The sequence below is a fragment of the Equus caballus genome, chromosome 2, assembly GCF_041296265.1.
Source record: "Equus caballus isolate H_3958 breed thoroughbred chromosome 2, TB-T2T, whole genome shotgun sequence".
NCBI lineage: Eukaryota > Metazoa > Chordata > Mammalia > Perissodactyla > Equidae > Equus > Equus caballus.
In genome coordinates this window covers 40,886,303-40,912,272 of record NC_091685.1, presented here as the reverse complement: position 1 = coordinate 40,912,272, position 25,970 = coordinate 40,886,303, and the positions used below count along the sequence as shown (strand labels likewise).

Here is a 25,970-nt window from a genome sequence, read left to right as displayed (position 1 = left end):
ACCCATGAATAGTCACATTCATCTCCTAATTAGAAAATCAAACGATAATACAGGACAGGCTGCAGGCACCCCATCATTTCATCCAACAAAAGCATGTTGTGTGTGTTGGACCTCTGCAGAGGAAGGAGTTGAATTGCTTCATGAAGTTAATGAAAAGTGTCCAACAATAGGTGAATGAAAGATGCAAACCGAGTGCACTGTCAGTTATTTAGTGTGTTAAAATCTTTGCATTATGGGTAAGGGTTTCTGGGAAGTCTTTTACCATCTGTGTATGAATTGTAGAGCTTATAAAATTCTAAATTGGACAGGCCTTTTTTCCTCCCATGGTAGTGCCACTTGCTCATGTGGAGGGAGGAGAAGGGTAGAGAGTAGCTGAAGAAATAATTAGTGAAAGGAGGAGAGAGGTTTTCATATGCTCACACTTACATGTAGCTGCTTAGCTGGGTATCTTTCTTATTCAGCACATTATGTTGGGGCTATTAAGTTTGGATGCTTTATATTTTTGCATCTGGCGTAGTGATATCGATGCTGTTAAACATGTGATTTGCCTGTCGCCTGCGTTTTCAGACAAAGATCAAGGGGAACATAAACAAGCCCCAAATATACTTTATGTAGGTGTTTGGCAGTATTATTTTATATGGCTTGAAATTAGTGAATGGAAACTTTAAAAGAAATTGTTCATATTTTTGCAAGTTTGAAGTGTGCCGGGACTTTGTCAAATTCCCGTTAAAATAAATATGTCAATTTCATCTCCCTTCCAAATTCATTTATCTTGCTTTTTTAAAAGGTGTTTTCTACTTTACCTGATGTTTAAATTGGATTCGCTCGTTTATGCTGTTCTTTGCTATATCCCCCACGTTTTTCTTAAATGAATTACTAATGACAGAGCACTCCATCATTCCCTCTCTACAGCCACTTTAAGGAAAGCATGGTGATCTAAACCTTTTAACCTATTAAAGATGATTTTTCCCAATTGAATCAGACCCACCACAGGTGTAATAACTAATCATTTAAACTACACCTGCTATTATGTATTTTTAAGCCATTATGCGTGTTGGATAGATGATAATTCATGTTTATTGCATTGTCCGATGGATCCGTTTTGCCTACACTAGGCTGATTAATGTATTTAAAGAAATAAGAGATGCAATTTTAAAAAAAAATTGATGGAATGCACCAAGCACTGCATTGAGTGCACCATTAAACCCATCAGAACTTTGCTCTCTGACCAGAAATGCATATACCAAGGATTATATTAAAAAAGCAAGGTGAAACCTGTGCATTTTAGTGATGGGATTCTGTTTTCTTTCTCTGTCATGGAAAATTTTGGAAGGATGAAGGAAAGGTTTATGCTTCTATGGGTAAATGAGAGGAGGTGTGCTGTTAGCATTTACTGCTTAAGACCTGCTCATTCACATTTCCTTGGACCCCTGGTACACACACCACAGCTGTATAACACAAAGGCCACAGTTGTCTTGTGTGTTGAAGGTGTAGTTTTTCTCCAAGTGAAGAACGATTATCCCTGAGCCATCTGAGCTGTGCAGATGGGCATTGACCCTGTGGGCCTGTGATTGTGTACTTGTCCGGTCTCTTTCCAGGGCTAGGCCTCTCTTTCTTTAGTTTTTCTCCTTCCTCCTTTCACCACTTCCCCTTCCCACTTCTCCCTTTTCGTTTCCTTCTGCGTTGTCCTCTTGTCGAGTTGCCTTCTTCTTCTCCGCTCCCTTTCCCTCCGTCTCCCCATTCCCTTTTTTTTTTTCTCTTCTTTCTTTCCCCTCTCCCATCTCTTCATTAAAATGCATCCGTTTTATAGATATTTGTCAGATTTTTCTTGATTTTGGTGCAACTTGAGGAGATCTGGTTGAAGGGCTATGGGTGCGGGTATGTAGTTTTGGGGTTGTAGAATCTCAAGCGTTGATTTTTCTCTAGTCCAGAACTGGTTGGTTATCCCTGTGGTTCATGGTGGTGGTTAATATGTTAATATGTTAATGTGTTGGAGAGATTATAACCCCTCTCAAGGACCACTTGTGTGTCTTACCGTTCACAGGCCGAAATCTGAAAGTCTGGGACACCTGAGTTCATCCTTTAGGGAGAATGTTTTGGCAAGCCTCCCATAGACAGATTATGTGGAAAATATTTATGAGAATTGCCCTGGCCTTTTGTTTTTCTTTCTGATTTACCCTCATATCTTTTGTTACCAGAGAAGTCTGTCTGGTCTCAACATTAAATTCATATAAAATATGAGGAGAGTATTTGTGACTTGTATTCCATTTGTCCCAGGACTTTCTGTTTGAATCTTTCTATAACTACTACCCTTACTTTGAAAGATCTTAAGAAACTTCTTTATATTTGGCCCCTTAGAAATTTTTCTTTCAACAACTTATGAGTGAACTGCAGGGCCTGTTGATTTTACTTATAAGACCCTGTTATTCTTTTGGTTTTGTTGGGATGAATAATGCCAGTTATTTAAAAAAGCCCCTTTCCTATCTGGGGCAGGTTGGCATTTCCCACCTGTTGGATAGAGAGGTGTCTGGGACAGAGAGGAGACAAGTGGTGTGCAAATGCACCTTTGTGTGTGCTGAGTGATGTGAAGGTTAATACCTTTGTCAGTTTTCCTTCCACCCCCTTCTTGGCTTATTCGTAGTTATGAAGATTTCGTTAGGTAATATCATTACCAGAGGTAGGTAGATAATCTGTCAGTCTGTCAGTTTTAGCCATGAAACCCCGAACTTTGTCCTTTGAAGGCTCTTCAAAATTCAGCTCCACTGCGTAAGAGGGACGAGTGTGAGTGGCTGTGTGTGTTGTCTCTTATATAATCCTTCCCGACTGGTGTATGCTCAGCACTTTGCTAGGCTATGTAGAGGCAGCATGGTCTCTTCCTTTTAGATGCTTGCAGTGTAGTTGGGGAGGCAGCCTGAACATTAGAAGACAGTATAATTATGTCTTCAATTATATGGTACACACTACAAGCATTGAAGAATTTAAGAGAATAGGGAGATCGGAGATGGCTTGCTTACTTAGGGAAGGCTTCGAGGAGTTAGAACAGGCCATAAAAGGGCTGTGCTGATGTGTGTGTGCATGTGCATAATGTTTAGACAGGTAGAGGTGGGGAAGGGAGGCCTTCTAGAAAAAGGGCATAGCATGGGCACAAGTGTAGTGACACGGAATGAGCATGGCCAGGAGAGGGCTACCTGCTGAGGAGTATGAAGAATTGGCTCGCATGGGGAGAACAGGAAAAGATTTTTGGAGGTCTTGAAAACTAGGCTGAGGGGATTAGATTTGATAGAATCAGATACAGGAAGCCAATGAAAGCAGGGAACCGACACAGTCTTTTATTTAGGTAGATTTTAAATGTGAGAAATAACTGGTTATAAATTTGACCACACTAGTGTGCTTATTTCTATGGACCTGGGATAAACTTGTAGGATTTTTAATCTTGAAATTCAGGCTATTGACAGTTTACTTTTCTTCTCTGTTTTTTCTCCCCTACCAGATTGCCACAGCAGTGAAGTTTCTACAGAATTCCCGAGTCCGCCAGAGCCCACTTGCGACCAGGAGAGCATTCCTTAAGAAGAAAGGTACAGGTTTCCTAGGGCCAGGCCGAGTGGCCTGCAGAAAGGGACTGGGGACAGGGCCAATGGAAGCCATAGTGCTGGTAATAGGACCTCCTATGGCTGTTCCACTAGTGTAGGGATGGGGGTGAAGGGAGCCCCCCCACGTGGAAATGCAGGCTTCTTTCCCTACAGTGTAGCAGAGGGATGATACGATTCGGATAATTGAGCACCAGATGTAAGGCCAACAGCTCAGCCCAGGACAGCCTGGCACAGGCAGTGTCCAGCAGCAGAAGAGGCCCACTGGATAAGACTGTGGAGGACTTCTACTTTCTGATCCATTCTTCTGATAATGACCCTGGCTGCAGAATGGCTGGCTTAAGTTTAGGTTAGGAGGTCAGCTGCTTCAGTAAAGAATGAGGAAGAAAGAAATGAAGGACGAGGGAAATGAGATGACCAAACAAGGTCAGATTAAGGCCAAGCTTGGGATCGGTCTGATTTACAGATTGAAGTGGTAAATTACTGGTTTTATGGTATTTCTATAAACAAGGTTAAATGGATCTTGACAAATTCAATATTGTCCGAAGCAGATAGAATCTATCCTGACTGTTGAAATTTAGGATTTTTTCTTTTTGGTAAAATACAAAAAAATCCCCAAACAAACAAAAAGAAAAATCGAACTTTTTATTCTCTGAACCTTCAATTTTCTAGAAAGCTAAGAAGTTGTTTAAAGGTCCTTTTACACCATGAGGGAGGAAAGTGAGTTTTCTTTCCCTCTAAAATAAAGCTGTTTTTCCTTTAGGAGCTGGAATGTCAGCCTCAGAAATTCTGGGTTTTGAGCTTTAAGTCGTTTGTGGCTAGAATAGAAGATGGAGTGGTTTGGTGGTATTTCCTAGGTCTGCTCAATGGTATCCCGCCGAATTGATGCTGTAGGACTGTGTCCCAGGGCTGCACTCACAGCCTTTCATTCACAGGCGGCTGTTCAGAGGCAGCCTCAAGGCCGGTGCCTGTGACTGAGTTGATGAGGGGCACTGTGTGCTTGCTGGCGGCATCAGCTCGCCCCCCATCAGTAGGAGATTATTAAAATTTGGAGTGTGTTGGCCAGCCTCTCCACTTCACAACCATCATGCCACAAAAGAGTTTTTCCTTGAAATATGTGTACCTATGGGGAGTAATTAATCATAAAAGCTTGGGGATTTCAGCTCTCTCATCAAAGCATTGAAGCTGGGGAAAGCTGAGCCTAAAAGCTGTGCTGACTACCCAGGGTAACCTGAGACAAAATCTATGGTTGCCGAGAGATCCTTCGCCCCAGTATATTGTGCAATATTATAACTGCCTGATCTTCTCTTCCACTGACAATGACCAGTTATTCCTCATTTTCTCTCAAACGCAGCTGGGTTAGAATTTCATTTGCAGAAGGTATTTAGAGCAATTTAGAGACAAATGTCTCTGGTGTTTGCTCGGCACTTCCCCACCGCAGGCTTTGCTGAGCAGTTTTAGTATCAGGAGCTCCATCTAATCTGTTTAATTTTAATAAATCCCTGACTGGGAGAGGGAGAGAAAAAAAAGAGAGAGAGAAGCTCTGGACCAAATAATACTTCTTTTGAGTTAGTTGGGTAATAATTACTGTAGAGAGGAAACTGTTTTGTGCAATTATTATTTGTTGCTCCTTAAAAAAAAATTGATTAATTCATCTGAGAGTGTTTACCCTGTGCCGCACCCTGTTCTAGGGACTGAGGATTTAGCAGAGGACAGGACAGACAAAGTCCCTGCCCTCTCAGAGCTTAGATTCTAACGGAGGAAGGCAGACGGTTAACAAAGGGAAAAATGAAATACGTAGTATGTCAAATGGCGAGTGCCATGGAGAAAAACAAAACTGGGCACGTGGGGTTGAGGAATGCCAGTGTTGGTGTGGGAGTGAATTGCACTTCTAAACAAGGTGATTAAAGCCTGTCTGTCTGAGAGGGTAACATGTGAGCTGTGACCTGAAGGAGATGAGTATGTCTTGGTATAGAGTGGGTGTAATTCCTTCTTGACCCCTAATGTGGGTTAGAATTTTTAGAATTTTAGGCAGCAGGAAACTTGAGAGGCATCCTTCCTTTCTTCTTCTAAAGAGAACCACAGGAGTTTGCCCCATACTTAAACCCGGAATCACTGGACTTAATCACCCATCTCCATTATCCTCTAAAATGCTGCTTCAGTCAGTAATTATCTATTTCCGAGTTGAATCCCAATAGGGTAAGTTCTGGCGGGACCTTTTCTGGGCAGAGAATTCCAAGGTTTGATCAGCGTCTGGGGAAGAACAGCCCCTTAGTGGATTTAAACTTCACTTTTTAAATTTCTGGCTATTCCTTGGGTCAGACATATACAATCAGCGTAGCTTGGCACTATCTCTGATGGAATGAGGGAGGAGGGGCTTTTGCAAAGGAGCACGCATCTACCCTGTTCTTAACAGTAGTTGGGAAGGAAAGAGTTGGCTCGCTGGACTTTGGCCGTGGGGAGGGACCAGAGTTCTGGCATCCTTATGTTGGTGTCTCCCCACAGGACTTATGCAGTGGTGGGTTTGGAACGCTGGCTTTGGGCGAGCTCACAGCTACTGTCGTCTTGGTTTTTCCTAGCAAATGTCACTTCAGGGAATTGCAGTGGAGCACTGCCTTGAATTATAATCTTGACTTTCTTTTTTTTAATAAACATCTCTTTCCTGAAAAGGCAAATCCAATTTTGTTTTTCTTTTAATATTATTTAATATTTAATATAGAAATTGAGGTCCCTGTAGTGCATGTCAGTTCAATGGAAAATGAGGGTTACTTTAGGCGCATCAGCTGAGTTTGTTTTATTGTGAAACCACAGCCCGAAGCAGGGGCTGCATCCTGTCTCTGTTACTGACAGGTTAAATGTTGTGCTCTCTGATTTTGGGGGTCTGGGGAGGCCGGGGCAGTGAATAGAGGTGGGGAGTGAATGGGGTAGGCATCGAAGAGCATTGGTCTGCAAAAGTCTTTTTGTTTGTGTTTTTTTGAAATCTCTTTTGGATGCTTTAAAGTCAGAATATAGAGTCATTAATGAGAAACATGAAGTTATTAGAATCATTTATCATTTTCTTTGAAGTTTGGACTGCCATTTTGTGTAATTTACAGCATTTCTTTCTTTTATCGGGATCTTTTTGGATGAAAGAAAAGCAGCTGTTCACCTTCAGAGTATTAGAGTAAATGTTTTTGTTTTTCTTCCAACCAGTTGATTCTGCAGATGACACACCAATGGCAGAGTGTGTGTGGGGTTTAAGCCCTCATAGAACTGGCCTATATATAGAAGCAGTTCTTGCCAGGCACGCATCACATCTGGGGCTTTAAACAAGGCTGCAATCCAGGAGGCTAGAGTAACTTACAAACAGCGTAGAATCAGTCTGCAAAGTTAGAGGCTTGGACATTGTTGTCAGTAGGCTTATGCTGATTTGACATCCTATCCAACCACAAAATGTAGGAGGTAGTCTGCTTCCAAACGTGTTCGGCAGATTGAGTATGTAGTGGGTAAAAGTGATGCCTGTTCGTGGTGGGTGAAAGGGGTAGATGAGTGGGGGAAGATAGAGTTGTCTCTTAGCTTACTCTGATATGTCTGTTGCAAAGTACGCTTCTAGGGAAAAGAGAAATGCCATACACTTTTCTGTATAATCCTGCATAATGGGGCCTGGGTGGTGTTGGCTGACACTTTTGCTTATTGTGCCCTTCTCAAGTATATAAGCAAAGGGCTGTATTCTCCCTCATCTAATGACTAGTCCGGGGGGAAGGAAAACTAAACAATAAAACACACCACCATACTTTCTCATTCTAAAAGGTGAAGCAAGATCTTATCTTCTGTTCCTGGAAGCGGAACCCCCAGTAGCAAAACTGCCTTCTTGCTGGAAATGAACTTGAGGAAGAAACCTGATGGTCTCACCCTTGGTAGTGGGGTAGAGGTGAAGGGCTTCTCTCACTGGAGTATTTTAAGGGGGAGGAAATTCCTACACAGATTTCAATTTAACTCTCTTTTATTACTTTTCTTTTTTATCATTTATGTCCATTTCATGAGGTAGTTTGCATGTCCTTGAATGGAATCTCGTTACCATGAAAGCTTTTTTAGCATTGATTTCATAACAGTCTTAATTTAATAGCTCCGTCATTACTGAGAAGCTCTGGGAGTGGGGCCCTGGCTTTCCAGGTCACTGACCTTTTAATTACAAACCTTGTTCTGATGGCCAGGTTATCGACTGGACAGCTCCCAGCTTGTGCCCCCAGGATGAAAATGAAAATAACTGTGTTTCCTCCCCCATCTCCAGGAAAAAAAATTGTAACCTCATGTGTTTCTAAAATTAATTTTCTCCTTCAGCTTTACTTTATAATTAATTCTTTAATGTGTCTTAGTGAAGCCAGAAGTCTTTATAGCACTGTTTTTCCTAGAGCTTGGGTCCAGCAGATAGCATGGGGGCAGGATGGGGCAGGGAATGAAGATCTTGCCAGCTACTACCCCATGCTTGATTGTGGCCTGTTTCCTTATCGTCAGAAACTCCTGCAGCTGAGCTGGAAGGAATAGTGTTGGCTCTGAGGGGCTGTCTGGCCCTTCTGATTCTTTGTTAATGAGACATAGATTGTCGCATCAGTTTAGATTCAGTCCTTTATCTGCTGGAGTAATTGAGCCCTGTATATCCTGGACATTTTAAGAAGACGGTCCAGTTCTGAGAAAAGACACAGGTTGGATGATTGTTCTTATTGCGTCTTACGTCTCTGTAGTCTTACGTGACTGGAGGAGACAAGTACCCTACACGAGGCGTTCTACTCAGTCATGAGTTTGAACTGAATAGGTTGGTCTAGGTTTTCTCTTACTGGCAATGAAGAGGGAGAGGAAAAGGAGAGGACGGTGGCCGGTAAGTAGGATGACCATTGGTTCCACTTTGCCCAGGACTGTCCTGGTTTTTAACACTGAAATTCCTATGTCCTGTGCAGCCCCTCAGGCCTGGGGGAACACCCTAGCAGTACAAGCCTTACTCAGGAGTAAGAGCTATCAAGAGACAAAATGGGTATGTTTTTGGAAGCTAGAGGAAGAAGTCCACTAGCAATCAGTCCCCAGGAGTCCAGCTTGCAGTCTTGTGGCATCTGCCTCAAACACTGCCTGCTGTTATTCCCCCTGTCTCTGCCCTGATGTGGTCCAGTGCATAGAGCCCTTGGAGAAGGGAGGCCGTGCCCTGCAGGTGAATGAAGAGCTGCTAGTGCCAGAGCACAGACAGGGCTGTGTGTGGCAGCCGTGTGCTTGTTCCTGAGGATGATTGAGCATCTCCATCCATCTGTTGTGAACGGACCATCTTCCTTCCCTGCCAGTCTTGCATCTGCATATCCGTCACCTGCTGTTCTGGACCAGCCTATTCATCACACTGACTGGTGTTCCCCCCATCAATTTTCCTGCTCCCCTTGTTATCCAAACTTGTCTTGAACTCCACAGACTTTTCTCAGCATCCCGCATGAGAGCTACAGCAGCTAGACTAGCTGAACGCCTTGGAAATAGGGACGCCATGGCTTCTCCATTCAGAGGGGGAACCGATAGTACTTGCTCCCACAAGACGGCTGAATCAAGTAGATTCCTACACTTGACCCTACAATGTGGGGACAGTGGCACAGAGGAGCTTGGGGGGAAGAAAACAAAGCTCTTGTGGATTTATCCACTTGCTTTGAGGTTTTCCCTGAAAATGAAGAATGATTCTTCTTTTCTAAACTCATGTGCCTGTAACAATACTACAAAGAAAAGTGAGGTGACATTGTCATGTATGGTAGTATTGTTTTTAAGTTTTTTTTTCTTTTAGTTTTTGAAAAGGTAAGATATATACACAACTTCAAAAATTAAACAGTAAAGAAGGATGTACAGTGAAAAATAAGTCTTCCTCTCATCTCTCCTTGCTATCCCCCCACATCGACTTTCCCAGATGCAAGTATTAACAGATTCTTATGTATCATTCCAAAGATAATCTATCCATATAGAAGCAAATTAATATTTATTACTCCCTCTACAGGAACGCAAATACTTTTTAAATACAGTGGTAGCATACTTTACACTCTACCTTTACACTTGACATTATATGTTGGCAGTCATTCCACATCAATACGTTCAGATTTGCTTGCTTCTTTTCAGTGGCTGCATAGTATTCCATTATATGCATGTATCTTAATTTTTTTAAACCAGTCCCAAATTAGTGGACATTTAGGTTGGTTTCTGTCTTTTGCTGTTTCAGACAATGCCACAGTGAGTATTCTTGTGTAGACATTGTTGGACACATGTTAGTTTGGCACTGTGCTAAAGTAAAAGCATTTTGTGTGTTAAATAGGATAGGGTATATTTTTCTTAAAATTTCATGAGATTATATCCCCCTAAAAAGAATATAAAACTGTTTTCTAATATAAACATGACTAGGTAGAAAGAAATTAATAAGAGAAAAAAAGACAGTGTAATAAATTATTATTAACTCAGCACAGATTTGGATTCTGAGGGTACATTCTGGTCATTGATTAGATGAAAAATGCTTGCTTTCTAAAAGAATCCTTTTTCAGCTTATTTTTGAAGGCATAATGAGTTCATAAATTTAATTTTTGATTCAAAATAAACATTTAAATAAATGGAAACCTTCAGAAACTTGAAGGATATGATCTGTTCTCCAATGCAGTATATAGCTTAGTTTTCTTTTGTTGTTGTTGGACATTTTAGGGGTCCTAGGCCATTGGTTAGGTGGTGAACCTTTATTCAATTCCTATTATGTGCAGACTATTATTACATTAGGCACTTCATGAAAGAAAAATTAAGTATCTGTCTTTTACAATACAAGAGGCTCGTTAGAAGGAAGTGAGAATGGATTCTGAGTGCTTATCAACTGTATCCATGTATAACGGTGAAATATAGCAATATCTCAGAAGTCAGCAAAATTGGACTAGGGAGGGACTGGAGTACAGTTGGCCCTCCGCACCTGTGGGTTCTGCACCCATGTGTATGGAGGGCCAACTAAGGGACCTGAGCATCTGTGGATTTTGGTGTCTATGGGGGGTCCTGGAGCCAATCCCCTGTGGATAGCAAGGGACAACTATATAAAGCTCACTAGACTGTGAGCTCCTCGAGGGCAGTGACCATGTCTCATTATTCCCAGCATCTTCAGCACTTGGCATAGCCAGCCTCAGTCAGAGTCTAATGAACAAGGGACTGAATGATGGGTAGCTGGAATTAGAAGACACTTACTGGGAAAAGTTTCAAAATGAGCTCAGTTTTTCTTTCTTTTTTAAACTTTTTACTTTTCCTTCTACCCAAAGCCCCCTAGTACATAGTTATATATTTTAGTTGTAGGTCCTTCTAGTTGTGTTATGTGGGCTGCCACCTCAGCATGGCCTGATGAGCAGTGCTAGGTCTGCATGCAGGATCTGAACTGGCGAAACCCTGGGCTGCCAACTTAACCACTCGGCCACAGAACTGGCCCCAAGAGCTTGGTTTTTCTTAAGTCTACAGTTGATGTGTTCATTCAACTCTAGTATATGTATAAAGTAGTTTCAGAATTGCTAACTTGTACACCTTTACCAACTAGAGTACAGTGTTTATATGCAGGTCTTTTTGTTTTTAGCTTTATAGTATCCAGTGAAAACACTTTTCCAAAGTTATTTAGGTCAGCAGAGCTCAGTTTTGACGTAGATATTGAGGGAGGCATTGGGTGTAGATGGTCAGAGAAGATTGGGAAGGGCATTCTTAGTGAGGGGAGCTCATGCAGACATATGTGCAGTTAGCTGGATTGGCCTATGGGGTCTGCAAAAAAGGAGGAGAATTGAGGTTGATGAGATGGGCAGTGAGGGAGGGAGGAGCCAGTGGTAGGATTCAGTATTGTAAATAAAAGTTGAGGGGCTGGCCTGGTGGCATAGTGGTTCTGGTGCTCTGCTTCAGCAGCCTGGGGTTTGCAGGTTCAGATCCTGGGCATGGACCTTTGCACCACTCATCAAGCCATGTTGTGGTGGCATCCCGCATACAAAATAGACAAAGATTGGCACAGATGTTAGCTCAGTAACAATCTTCTTCAAGCAAAAAGAGGAAGATTGGCAACAGATATTAGCTCAGGGACAATCTTCCTCACCAAAAAAATAATAAAAGTTGACAGCACTTTTGAACCAGTTGAAACTGTGAAAACTCTGTCTGAAGAAGTTTACTCTGGTCTTTGTATTTAAACTGGATTGGTCTGACAATAATAAAACCAGCTACAAAGAAGGACCTGCTGTGTCCATTGTCAGGTGTGAAAGATCTGGACTGGAAAGGTGGCAGTAGAAATGGAAATAGAAGTAACAGCATATTTATGTAGAGAATTTTATAGTTTACAAAACACTCACATATATTAGTTAATTTCTTCACTGTAATCTTTTTAGTAGACAGGTTAATAAATATTTTGAATGAATGAATACATGATTTAATGAATCTCCCATTTTACAGATGAAGAAACTGAGGCTCAGAAAGGTTAAGAAATGCAAATAAACGACAGAAGTAGAACTAGAGCCAGATCTTCTGACTAGAGTTCTTTGAACTATACCACAGACCTCCTGGAAAGGAAGGTCAGAAATACAGACATTGTGGAAAAAAGAGTAAGCTCTGCTCAGTAGTAGATTTGATGTGTGAGGCAAAGGAGATGGGACTGAAGATGACTGTCAGGGTTGTTTTCTTATGTGAAGCAGCTTTATTGAGGTATCATTGACATCTTATAAGCTATACATACTTAATTTATACAGTTTAAAAAGTGTTTGACATATGTATATAATGACCTGTGAAACCATCACTGCAATCAGGATAATGAACAAACTGATCACCCCCAAATGTTTCCTCTTGCCCTTGGTAGTTCCTTCCTCCTGCCTCCCCCACCACATACCCTATTTCCCATAGGAAATAGGCTCCTGCTCTACTTTCTTTCATTGTAGATTAGTTTGCATTTTCTAGAAGTTTGTATAAATGGAATCGTACAGTATATTCCCTTTTTTGGTCTAGCCTTTTTCATTCAGCATAATTATTTTGAGATTTATCCATGTTGTTACATGTATTAGTGGTTCATTCCTTTTCATTGCTGAGTAGTATTCTGTTGCTGGAATATAATACACTTTGTTTATCCATTCACCTGTTGGTGGACATTTGAGTTGTTTCCAGTGTTTAGCTATTAAAAACAGAGCTACTTTGAATATTTGTGGATAAGTCCTTGTGAAGACATATAATCCTTTTGGGCAGGTAGTGAGGGGTGGAATGTCTGGATCATATGGTAGGTGTAGGGTTAACTGTTTAAGAAACTTCAAACTATTTTTGAAAGTGGTAGTACCATTTTATGTTCTTCCCAGTCGTGTGTGAGTATACCAGAGTTTTGAGCCTGGAGAATAGGAAGATGTAGGTGTCATATTTGTAATTTGTTTCCAATAATAAAACCACATGGATTTGGAAGCATTCTCTTTTTTTTCTTTTTGGTGGGCAAAATTGTCCCTGAGCTAACATTTGTGCCAGTCTTCCTCTATTTTGCATGTGGGACACTGCCACAGTGTGGCCTGATGAGTGGGGTATAGGTCCGTGCCCGGGATCTGAACCCACAAACCCTGGGCCGCGGAAGCAGAGTGCACAAGCTTAACCACTACACTACCGAGCTGGCCCCTGGAAGCATTCTTAAGTGTGACTAAACAGTAGGTCGTGTTTGGAATACTTCAGCTTGGAAGGTAATAGTGCATAGACTGCAAATCCAAGCTTCACTACTTTCTAGCTGTGTGGCCCTAGATAAAACACTTAACCTCACTGTGCTGTAGTTTCTTTATCTGTAAAATGGGGTTAATGATAGTATTTACTGCAAAAGGTTCTTGTAAGAATTAAATGAAAAGAATGTGAAAAGTGCTGAGCAGAGTGCCTGGCACTAAAATAAAGGCTTTATTGAGTTCATAATAGTTTACATCAATGTGAGATTTCAGTTGTACATTATTTCTTGACTGTCACCACATAAGTGCTCCCCTTCACCCCCTGTGCCCACCCCACACCCTCTTTCCCTGGTAACCACTGAACTGTTTTTAGAAGGTATATTCTTAATGACTATAGTCAGTTTGCTGTAATGTTATGTTAAATAGATAAACTTGTTGGTATAATAAAATACATGAAACAGGAACCTCTAAGAATTTTGAGCAGAGAGAGGTTTAGTACAGGCAGTTGGGAGCTGACTCACTTATCGAAAGGGCCGGAGGAGTGGACTCAAGGCCAGGCCTCCAGGAACGACTTCCATAACACTGAAGGACTAGCTTGCTAAGGGAGCTGCTCCCGCTATCCCAGTCAGGAAAGTGGGGACTCAAGAGGCTACCACTGGAACGTTTGAGTTCAAGAGCACGCCTTCGTAGCTATGATCTAGGGATCAGAAAGTCGCTATGGTCACCGCTTGCAGTATGTTCTGACATCGTGAGAACAGTCACAGGACATTGGAATATGAACTTAGCATCTACCTTTGTCAAAATTGCCTCTTGACCCCCATGAAGCTGGAGGCTAGAGATTGGACACTGCAGGAGGAAACCTCGGTGTTTCCAACGTCTTGCTTGCCAATCTGCTGACGTTTGCAACAATCAAAAGCAGCGAATACAGATCTTCTGCCTCATTTCCACTTTCCGAATCACCTGTGAGTGTGTCTAATTCCCATCCAGAACTCTAGCTGCCAGGGAGTCTGGGAAGTGTAGCTTTTGGCATTCCAGCCTCTCTAATTTGGGAAGGCACACTAGAAAGAGGAAGGAATGGATGCTGAGTGCTATCAGAGGAAACCATAGAAGAAAAAAGATTCACACATGCAAAATATTTGTCTCAAAACAGGGTACAAGCACATTGACATCACAAGCCTTTCTTACTGAAGGCTTAACTGGGGATTTTTAAAGCCATTTAGATAAACAGCCCCCAAAATGAGAAGAGCATTTATTTTGCTCCAAACCATGCTGATTAAAAAAAAAAAGTCAGCCCAAAGACAGTTCATGTTTTCAGTCTGTAAGCAGGTGGCAGTGGTTTATTTGTAAATCTGAAGTGTTTCATTCAACAAAGGGCAAATTGTGTGTATATGTGAAGGGAGGATACTTTTTTAGTCAACTATTTGTGTTGTTTTTGAGAAGAGCTGGGCCTGTAATTGTTAACAAAAGCCGTAGTGATGTATCTCCAGTTTGTCCAAGAGATAAATATTGATGTGTTCTGTATCGCCACTGGCTTTCTGAGATGACTTTAAGAATACTTGTCACTATTTCTGGCCTCAATTAGGGATGGGAGTTCTAGTGAGATTTATCTGCTAAGGGTTGGCGAGGGAGTTCTCACCAAAGGGACTGTATGATATGTGGGTTTATTGGAACTGTTGGAAAATGTTGGAAGTAGGGACTTCTGAAACTTAACATAAGGTACAACATAAGGCAATCTCTACTGAAAAATATTTTATGTTGATTGGATTATAATTAGAAAGATTTTAAAATAACTTTGGATAGTATTCATTCGTTTACCAATCCATTGTTATATTAACGTTTTTGAGCCTATGCATTATAAAAATAAATTTATCTGCTGCTCTGTGTGTGTATTAGAGTATCTGTATTTGTGAAGCATAAGTTGGTGTGCTTTTGTTTTAAAGTTACTTTTCATTGTAGGCTTGCTAGGCTGGTCTGTCAACAGCTTTATCTTTCCATTTTTGAGGAAAGTAGAGGTAAATCACTAAAGGTCCTCAGTAAATAGAGTGATGAGGCATGCGGGCTTATATTTAAATTGTGCTGAGAATCAAACAACTCTAATTTTTCCCTTCCAACTTTAAATAGTCTTGTGTTTGGTTTCTAAAACATTCTGATAGGAGCCAGTCTTCTCAGATCTCACCCCTTTCATCAGACAGAAGACTTGGGAATGCTCTAGTCTCTTACTGTTAATTATTCTTTTTAGTTTTAAAGTCCTTTAAAGTAATCTTTCTGTAATTAGATTGTTGAGTAGATTGTCTTTAGTAATATGGTGGTTTAAATTTTGTTTAGATTTTCAGTTTGTTAGATGATTGCAAAGGCTTTCATTCATAAAGTTGAAGTATACCTTATCATGGCATTTCAGGGGGAAAAAATCATGACCCTCTGTGATAAATTAAATATCACAACCACATAAATGTCATCTTTTCAATGAAACCTAAAGTGCATAGGAATGGGACTCTCTTCCACTCTGTTTTTGGCTTTAAGCTGGATCGGTACTCTTAACCAACAAGAAAAATATTTCACCACTGACAGTGGTAAACCTATGAAGCTAAAGAGCAAAGCCATACCCTCTCCTGCTTTGTGAGTCACAAACAGAATTGTCAATTAAATTATTCTAATTGCAAAACTTGGGGTCTTGGCCGAAAGAACACAGGTTGAGTTTGAAGAAGAGGCAGTTAGAAAAATCGGTTTAACTTACAAATGGAGCTAATTTGTACAGAATGTAATTGAAAGAGAATAAATACGGAGCTTCATGATGACCTCTTTTGAGTCAATTTCTGATATTTACTTACTTTTTTTCAATCAAAGGCTCTCCTTTAAGCAGTCCTGAGAAGAGGAGACTACTAAAGTAGAAATAACAGAAAATAGCACTGTTGTTTGGAAGACCTTAATACCTGATTTTGAAAGATTTTTACCGTTCATTCATTCATCCAACAAGAATTTATTGAGTGCATATTTTTTTACAAGGCGCTGTGCTGGCCTTGGGACTGAGAATATAATGGTAAATAAAACAACTTTCTGGGGTGGAGACAAACTCCCCCGGAAATGTGAAATGTGCAGAATTGTTATAATTAAGCAGGGTGCTGTGATAGAGAACACTGGGGGGGAGGGTGTCAGGAGGCTGGGGGTGGGGAGGTTGCATCGGGAGGATTGCTGAAACTGGAATATGAAGAACAAGCTCATTGGCAGAGGGACAGCCAGCTCAAAGACTCCGAGACAGCAGAGGAGCTTGATTTGATCCAAGAACCCAGGGTGGGGCTGTAGTTGTGAGTGAATGAAAAGTACATTTTACCAGCTTCCACCTGGAGACACCATTGAAAATAAAAGTTCTGTTGGAGTTTCATATCCGCTAATCTAGAATTTTTTGTATCATCAGTGACCAAGTGCAGCTCTATTCACCAAGCATTCCTAGTCTGCTGTCTGCTGAACACTATGCTAAGTGCAGTGGGGGCACAAATGGCCCATGCCCTCAGAGAGTTTGGTGATGAGATGGTAGAAACTACTAGTAATACAGTTACGTAATTTATAAGCAAACCTGAGATGATACGATGCAGGCTGTATAATAACCACTGGCTTATGTATTTTGCTTTATAGTTTAAAAGCATTCTCACATACATTTGCTCATTTAATCTTCGTGGCAACCCAGGTTATTTCCTCAAAAAATGAGCATATATGTGTGGAGACTTATGGAAACCCACTGAACTTGAGGAACGGGTCTCTGTCATCACTGAGTTGTTGAATTTCAGTGCATCTTCTGCTCATGTGGACCAGGACTCTCTCCTTGAAGAATCACATTATTAGAAATGAAATCTAGAATTCTAGATGAAATAGACATTATTTATTTCATCCATGCCTTTTCATATACATTTCTTTTATCAGGAAAAGAAGATGAATTTAATTTCAGTTTTATTTAGTTCTGGAGATTCTCTTGCTGCCTTCCACGAGGGCTCTAACCCAGCGTCCATTCTTGTGTTTGAGAGGAAGGCTTGGACTTGAAGAGAATGACTGTTAGTAGACGCTGTTGACTTTGTTGTTCTGTACGGAGGCTTTTATCAGGACAATGAAGGGTAAATAGGGTGAGCTCTGCTCTGGTGGCGAGGTCGAATGGTTACATTACACAATCTTCTAGAGCATCTTGCAGCAAATACATGGGTTATATTAAAAATTGCAATCATATCATTTTTTATAGTAAATTGCTGACCTTATGCAGTAGAATCAGCTTTATTGAATTTCGCCAAAAATGCGTTTATAATTCTGCCATACACACATGATATTCATGTCCTTGCTGTCCATGAGGAAATGTCCCTTTTTATGATGTTAAACAAATTAAATCGACTTTCTCCTGAGCTGCTGTGCCTCACCTTTAAGATCCACTCTCAGGAGTCGAACCTTCATGGAGCAGAGCTCGCCTCCATTAGCTCAGATGTCATTACGCAGAACACTGGAGTCTGGTGCATTAGGAAGCCTTGCCTCAGCAGCACTGATTTGGCTTTGAGATTATTTTGAGGTGGTTCTAGGGCAGTTAATGTATATCGTGTATCCTGCTGAATGCTGACAAGGCCTTCCCATAATTACTCTGTTTGTTTTGAGGAAATGGTAGGTATTTGTTTGAAAGGATTTCACGGTGAACCAAGAGTATGCAAGTACAGTTAGTTCTCAGCTATTCACTTGTGAATGTTCATCACAAAAGTTTAATCTTAAACCAGTTTTTCTTTAGGTTCTCTCTAGTTCTGCGCCCTTTCCAACTGGTGTGGGATCAGGGATGCAAACTCATTTTAATGTTTGTTTAACAACACAATCAGGAAGTTATAATGCATATTAAAATGAAAGTAAGTTTAAAAATTATCTGCTTTTTAGAGTCATTTGCCCTGAGTTTGTCTCTCCTTTCCATGTGTCTATTATCTATATATCTATATATGCTTATATAAATTTCTAGTTCCCAATTTGCACACAGAAGCAGTGTGATACAGTGGAAAGATCATCCATCCATCCATTTACTCACTAATCGTCTATTAAATGTACGGGCTTTGCAGATAGTGCATTTTTTTTTTTACAAGACCCTCTACCAGCAAAAACATTGTGACTCGTTGAAGGTTCAGATGATAGTTGGCATTTTTTAGCAATAAAATATTTTTTAATTAAGGTATGTACATTGTTCTTTTAGACATAATGCTATTGCACACTTAACAGACTACAACATAGTGTAAACATAACTTTTATATGCACTGGGAGACCAAGAAATGCCTGTTACTTGCTTTATTGCAATATTTGCTTTATTGTAGTGGTCTAGAACCAAACCTGCAATATCTCTGAAGTACGCCTGTACATTTCCTTCATGTCCCAACGTTTGTCCTAAGCACTGAAAATACAAAAGGGAGACTTAATATTAGCAGTCTGGTGGGGTTCTACGATATGCAAACAGGTGTAATATGGGTGATAAAACATTATAGGTGCTCTGATAGGTATGTGTGTAGAGGCCCAGGGGAGGGAGTGATCAGTTTTGTGGTAGGAGAGGAGGACTAGTAGGTAAGGGTTAAAAAAGGCGTCTCCACAGAGGAGGTTACCCTTATAGGAGTCCCCCAAGAGGATTAATTATCTTTAGGGTTTGGGGAGCAGTGGCGATTTTAATCCATGCAGGGATGGGGTGGGAACATAGCCTCCAAGGCAAGAAGTGGTCCAAAGATTCAGGAAACAGGCTGGTAAGTTGGAGAGGTAGGCAGAGGTTAGACCTTATGTGTGTTAACTGAAGGGTTTGGATTTTATTATGTGGACAGTGGGGAAGCCATTGAAGAGTTTTGTGTAGAATAGCAATGTGTCATATTTGTGTTTCAGAAAGTTCTCTGAAGGGAGAGTGGGCAGTTAGGAGTTGACTGCAATAATTCAGGTGAGAAATGATGAGTGAACAAGGACAGTTGTGGGGATGGAGAGAATGCAGTAGGGAGAGTGAGGAAGAAGAATCTGCAGGAATTGGTGGCTGATTAGATGCAAGGAGTGAAGAAGAGGGAGGAGTCTGGGCTTACTGTCTGGGCTTTGGCTTAGGGAACTGGCGTGGAGGGGAGGAGATGAAAGAGTGCCGGACCAGCAGTCAGAGACAATGTGAGGGAAAGAGAAGGCGTAGAAGGGAAGCCCCCCCAGACCCCTGAACATGGATAGTGACGCAGTCGGATGCACCACAGTCAGGCTGTGTCACTGTCAGACATTAGGATGTGCAGTGTAGGTCTCCTGGCTTTTCAAAGCTGCTTCCACAGGGTGACTATTAGGCTTGCTCTCTTCATGCAGACATTGTTAAGTGGTTTCACTGAAATTTGAGGCTCTCTGAAGAAAGAGAAGATGGCATTTGTGAAGCAAGTGTTACTTTATCTGGAAATGGCTTCTCAGTGAGAAGCCTGTGAACTGCTTCCTGGTGAAGTCTGCCTCTCCTGCCAAGAGAGGTCCACTGAATCAGACCATGATCATAGTGGGCTGCTACTCCCACCTGCCCCTGAAAACTCATCTTTCAGAAAGCTCCTCTCTCCCAGTGTCATCTGTTCCTTATTTGCTCTTCCCTGAGAATGTCCCCATTTGTGTCACGTTTGTACATATTTCCACTGATCTCATGACAGTCGGCTTTCTGATGTGGCCTCCAGGGGTTTCAGGGCCTCTGCACACTGTATGACACGATGGCTACAGTGACCTGACCTCTCATGTGCCTTGGTTTTCTGGTAGCAGATGGCCTTCTCGGTACCTTACTTCTTACAAATCAATGGATCAGAAGGGTGAAAAAAAATGTGTGGAGCTAAGGCAGAAAGCCTAATGTCAGAAGCTCCAATAGGAGTGAGGGTGAAAAAGACCTGGGGAGTGTATTGAATGACTTCCTGGGAGATCCCAGAGCACAGCACTGTGGGTGACCTTCATGATACTGATTTCCAGATCACCTGTAAGAGGGATGGAGGGGGGAGCATTGCACTTCTTCAAGCCCCTCCTCTTGTGCTGGTCCAGCTCTGCCTTAGGGCTCTCAGCATTGCAGCTCCAGTAGTTCTTCCTCTTGAACCACGGCAGCCCAGATGGCCCGTGCAGCTCCTTCCCGGTCCTGTGCCTGGGACAGAAGTGTTTTGGCAGGGAATTAGGATCTGCAGTTTTGAAAAGCATATAGGTTGTATGCTTTTTTTTTTTTTTTTGGTAGATTAGCCCTGAGCTAACATCTGCTGCCAATCTTCTTCCTTTTTGCTGAGGAAGATTGGCCCTGAACCAACATCCATGCCCATCTTCCTCCATTTTATATGTGGGACGCCTGCCACAGCATGGCTTGACAAGCAGTGCGTAGGTCTGTGCCTGGGATCTGAACCAGCAAACCCCAGGCTGCTGAAGCAGAGTGCGTGAACTTAACCACCACGCCACCAGGCCGGTCCCTGTATGCTTTTTTTTTTAAAGTATGTCTGAAAGCAGGTTTCTTCTCTGTAGGTGTCCTGCTCAATTGACTTTTGTCCAGCCTTTCCATGGAAAACAGCCTCCTTTGAAAGCAGCTTGATTTGGGGCTGCTTTAAAGCATATGCTGAACATATCTGGAACTCTTCGCCTCCCCTCGTTAAAACCACCTACAGGTCTGAACCTCCCCCACAACAACTTACGCCACCCCCGCCTTGTCTCTCATTGACCATTTCTGTCTGAGATGGTCACTGTTGTAGTCCACTTTGGTGGCTTTCTCCTCTTCCTTCTCCTTTTTTTTGTTTAAATTAAAATTTTTAAGTATTAAATTAAAAAGAAATTTTTAATACACAATTTGGATGTTTCGTATTGTTATCCATTCCATCTGGTAGCTCTTTAAGACATTGACCTAAAGAGCCTTTCTCCTTCCTCCTTTGCTACATACATAGTAAGGGAAAGGATGGGGAAAATTATGGAGAAAAACGTGTTAAAAATGACTTTCAGTGTAAAATAAGAGAGAGAAAAATCAATGTTTAAGGAAACCCAAAAAAAGCACCTCTCATTACAGTAATTAAATGGCAGCATTTAACCTATCAGAATGTTCTGCCTGCGTGAGAGACAAGCCAAGGAGCTGTATGTTTGAAATTAGAGCTCTAATCCTCAGGGAAGAGAATAGTTAAATAATTTGTTTTTGAGGTACGAGAGCAGAGCCAGGAAGGTGTGAGTGTGTGTGTATGTGTGTGTGTGTGTATGCATGTGTGTGCACCCGTGAGGGTGAGGGGCCACGGTGCCTGTGTTTACCGAGAATACCCTGGAGGTCGATATTTATCAGCACCTGTGTGCTGTCAAGAAGCACACAAGCCGCTGTTGCCCGTTCATTAGGTTTTCAGAAGAGTCCAGGCCTCACCTGTGGCCGGGCGTTGCATCAGAACAGAACTTGCTTCATTCTGGCCCTTGGGGACACACAGGAATAGATTTGAGAGACAGGATGAGACACACTGAAAAAGAGAGGCACAGGAATTAGGGGAAGAAAGAAAGCAGAATAATTTTGAAGAATGTGCATGGCACAGACTCGGCAGGACAAAGCATTCCAACTTATTGGGCTGGCACCCATGAACCAGGGTGGACATTCCATAGAGCATGGGGCAAAAGGGACAGCTTACAGTCAACTTTCTCCATGCAGGCATCCTCTGCCAGCATTCACTGCTGTTGGCAGGGTTCCTTCTATGTGCTGATAAACTGTTGGATTTTATGTGAATGACAGGGATTAGCATGTGTCTGTCTGTCCTTTTAGTGGCATAACCTTTGTCTTTCTGTATCCCTGGCTGGAGTTTGTGATGTCATTGATGCTCTGCCCCTCTGGAAGCTGCTCCATTTCTCCCTAGATATTCCCAGAGCATGGCAGCTGCAGTCAGAATTCCACAGGATAGCCTGACACGTGGCAAAGGGGAGCCGTGCACATCTGTCCTTGTACCCCTCATTAGGGCATGAGCTCTTTAGCAACTTGGGGTGGGGGTGCTGCTACACATGTGTTCCTTTTAGGCTCATGGTCTCTGTTGGTCTCTATGAGAGCATGTGGGTTTCTATTATACTAATAAGGTGCTCTGGGGACGCTGGTTACAGTGTGATAATCGTCCCCTTGGAGGGCCAGAGGCAGTCAGTGTGTGCTGACCTCATCCTGAGGGAGTGCTGATGAAACCCGGGCTCTGCTCACCGCCTGCTGTCGGGGTGAAGGGAGAAGGTTGCCGGGTGTTTCTTCTCCTGCTTCATTATGTTCAGGCTTGCTTGTCTTTGGGGCATTTCATCAAAACTTCTTTAGTTTTGCCTAAGAACTTTAAAGAGCTGATGAGCCTGATGGAAAATGTTCTGTAATAACTCAGTACAGCAACACACTTCACAAATACCCGCTAATTAATCCTCAGAGCACTCTGGGGACAATGGAGGGGATGATAGTGGCACTGGTGTTTTTAATCCCCATTTTATAGACTGAGAGACTGAGGCACCTGGAACAATCTGTGACTTGGGCCAGAGTGGGGCACAAATCTGGAAGCTGAGGTTAGAGCTTTCTACCTTTTAGCTTCTATTGGAACTGTTGAGTCCTACCTTAAAGTCATTTAGAAAATCACCCCGAGTTTTCCCTCTCCCCCCATCTCTCCCCCACCCCCGCCCGATGCTGTGTCTTGGACAAAGTTCATGTGCATAAATACAGATCTCTATCATCAGTTTCAGTTACTGCCTGGTATTCTGCCATGAGTATACCATAATTTATTTTAACCAATACCCTTGATGGACATCTAGACTATTTTCATTTTTTACCATTATAGCAGTTCTTTAATATCCTTGAGAAATGGGTATTTTCTTACTTTTGTGATTACCTTTATAGGGTAAAAACCTTAGAGTTGGAAACCAGGGTTAAGAAAATGGGCTTGTTTTCATTTTAATGTGCATTGCTAACCTGCACTTAAAAAGACTATGCCGGCTTCCAGTCTCAGTGCCCGTGGATCAGTGCTCTTGAGCACAAATTTAAACTCAACGTTGTCAAGTGTGTCATCTCTCATGATTTCTTCTTTTAGTTAAGCATGGAAACCCCTCAACCTCAAGAGAATAGAAATATTCACTTACTTCTTTTCTTTTATGGTTTTAGTTTTCTTCTATGGAATTTGTTTTGTTGTTAGTAGAGCAACAGGATATAATTTTTTTTCCTAGTGACCAACCTGATTGTTCCAGCACCATTTGTGGAACACTTTATTTCTTTCCCCATTCATTTCGTGTGTCCTCTTTATCATATACGAAATTCTTAAATACACTGATGTGTGATCAAGGATGTTCTTTTCTCATTCTTTGATATACTTATTGGTTGTTCTGCTAATACTGCAATGTCTTTGTTAGTATAGATTTGTTACACATTTTATCTGTTAGTGTAAATTGTACTTTTTCATTGTTCTTTTTTAGAATATTCCAGGCTTTTCAGGCCCTTGTATTACTTCTAAACTCATTTTAGAGGCACTTTATCACGTATCCTCTTCTCCTTCTTGATCCCGCCCCACCCCTACCCCCAGCCAATCAAAAATAAAGTTCTTTTGGAATTTTGATTATAATTACATTCAACATAGAAATTACTTTGGAAAGAATTGGCATCTGTGCAATAGGCAGTGTTTCTATCCGTGGATGTGGTGTATCTTTCAAGTGAAATGTGTTCCTTGTTGATGAACTTTTACACAGTTCTTGCATAGTTCATATACATATCCTTTAATTCTAAGTATTTTTTATTGTTGTTGCTATAGAACCTTTATTTTCAATATATTTTCTAACTGATCTCTGCTAATATTTAGGAAAGCTATTGATTTCTGTGTTTTAAAATTATCTTACTGTATTCTTTTTAATAGTCCTAATTGTTCTTATTGGTTCTCTTAGGTTTTCTCAGTAGCATATCATGTGAAAATAATATTTTCCCTTTCCAGTGTTATATGACTTTATTATTATTTTGGCTGGGCCTTCCAGAGCAGTATTAATTAAATACGAGTGCTCAAAGAGGTAAAATGGATATGATCTCACTACCTCCTTCTCTTCAAAGCATTAATTTAGACATGAAGAGCATAGGAATATGAAAGAAATAATCATAATGCCCCCTGGACTTTTCAAAGCTCTTGCTCTTCGAGGTACTCTGTTGTTCAACTATTTCAGCCAATATTTATTCTTTGGCCAAAATTGTTTGATGTGTTCATAACAACCTTGTATTAGAGGAGAAAGTCAGCATTATTTCTGTCTTTTCAGGCACAACAGCTGAAAGGCAGTGGATATCAAAATCACTTGGCCAATAGATCAGTGACTAGACCCCGGAACTGTACCCTGTGAGAAGCAAAGCCACTGCCTTGCTGGTGGTTAATAATCAGCGCTGCTTAGGGGCTGGCCCCGTGGCCGAGCGGTTAAGTTCACGCGCTCCGCTGCAGGCGGCCCAGTGTTTCGTTGGTTCGGATCCTGGGCACGGACATGGCACTGCTCATCAAACCACGCTGAGGCAGCGTCCCACATGTCACAACTAGAAGGACCCACAACTAAGAATATACAACTATGTACCGGGGGACTTTGGGGAGAAAAAGGAAAAAAATAAAATCTTAAAAAAAAAAATAAATAAATAATCAGCGCTGCTACAACTTGCCAGCACCAACACAGCCTTTCTTTCTATCTTTCTTTCTTTCTCTTTTTGAGGAAGATTGGCCCTGAGCTAGCATCTGTGCCACTCTTCCTCTATTTTGCATGTAGGCTGCACAGCTTGGCTTGATGAGTGATGTGTAGGTCTGCGCCTGGAATTCGAACCTGCAAACCCTGGGCTGTACAAGCAGATGTGCGAACTCAACCACTATGTCACCGGGGCCAGCCCCTTAGAGTGTAAAATCTGAGTAGAAAAGGGCAGGTTTTTGGCTGAAAGAGTACATAAAACCTGAGCACTGTGGGACATAGAAAGTGACTATTTGTTCTGCAGAAGTGAGGCCTTTCCTGCCTCAAGGACAAATGCCCTAAGGGCAGCTTCTGTGTCATCAGGCTGCAATTGCCCTCACCCCAAGACAGATTATGGTAGTGGATGGAACAGTGGGTCATTTTATTAACTCGGGCTTGGTGGTGCAGGGTAGGGCGCTCGTGATTCCAGTCTCACTCGTCTGGGCCCCTCTGTGCATTGCCCACAGGTGATAAGATTCCAACTCTGCTTTTAGCTTTCTCTGCCCTGCATAGAAACTTTGGATGGTTTTTCATTTGTTATGGGATCAAATCCTGTGTGCTTATACCCTTTCCAACCTGATTTTTTTTCCCTTTTTATTTTGAACAATTTCAAATTTACAGAAAAATTGAATAGTGCAGTGAACACTCAGATAGCTTTTATCCAGTTTCTCAGTTGTTAACATTTTGCCACATTTGCTTTGTCTCTCTGTCTCTGACTCTTTCTACACACATACACACACACACACTTTGTTCTGACCATTTAAAAGTGATTTGCAGGTATCATGACACTTCAAGCCTAATTACTTCATCATATAGAGTGTCTCCCACGTAACCACACCGTATTATCACACCTAAGAAAATTAACACTAATTCCATAAAAGTACCTAATATGTATTCCACATTTAAATTTTCCTCATTGTCCCCAAATTTCTTTTGTAGCCTGTAATTAGGGCTTATGCAGGGCATTTTGCTGCTGTCTCTCTTTATCTAGAACTGTCCTTTTGCCTTTTCTTGTGTTGTTTGTCATTAACCTTTTCGAAGAGGTCAGGTCATTTTTATAGAATATCAC

At 41.6% G+C, this 25,970-nt stretch overlaps 1 protein-coding gene across 2 annotated transcripts in view; it reads left to right on the top strand.

Moving 5' to 3' along the window:
- The window catches only part of PEX14 (peroxisomal biogenesis factor 14), a 130,308-nt gene that overhangs the window by 47,246 nt on the left and 57,092 nt on the right, over positions 1-25,970 (top strand). For both annotated transcript variants that reach the window (XM_005607620.4, XM_014737678.3), the window contains exon 3: positions 3,491-3,575. In XM_005607620.4, the coding sequence (XP_005607677.1) occupies positions 3,491-3,575 (85 nt within the window). The remainder of the gene's footprint in view (positions 1-3,490; positions 3,576-25,970) is intronic.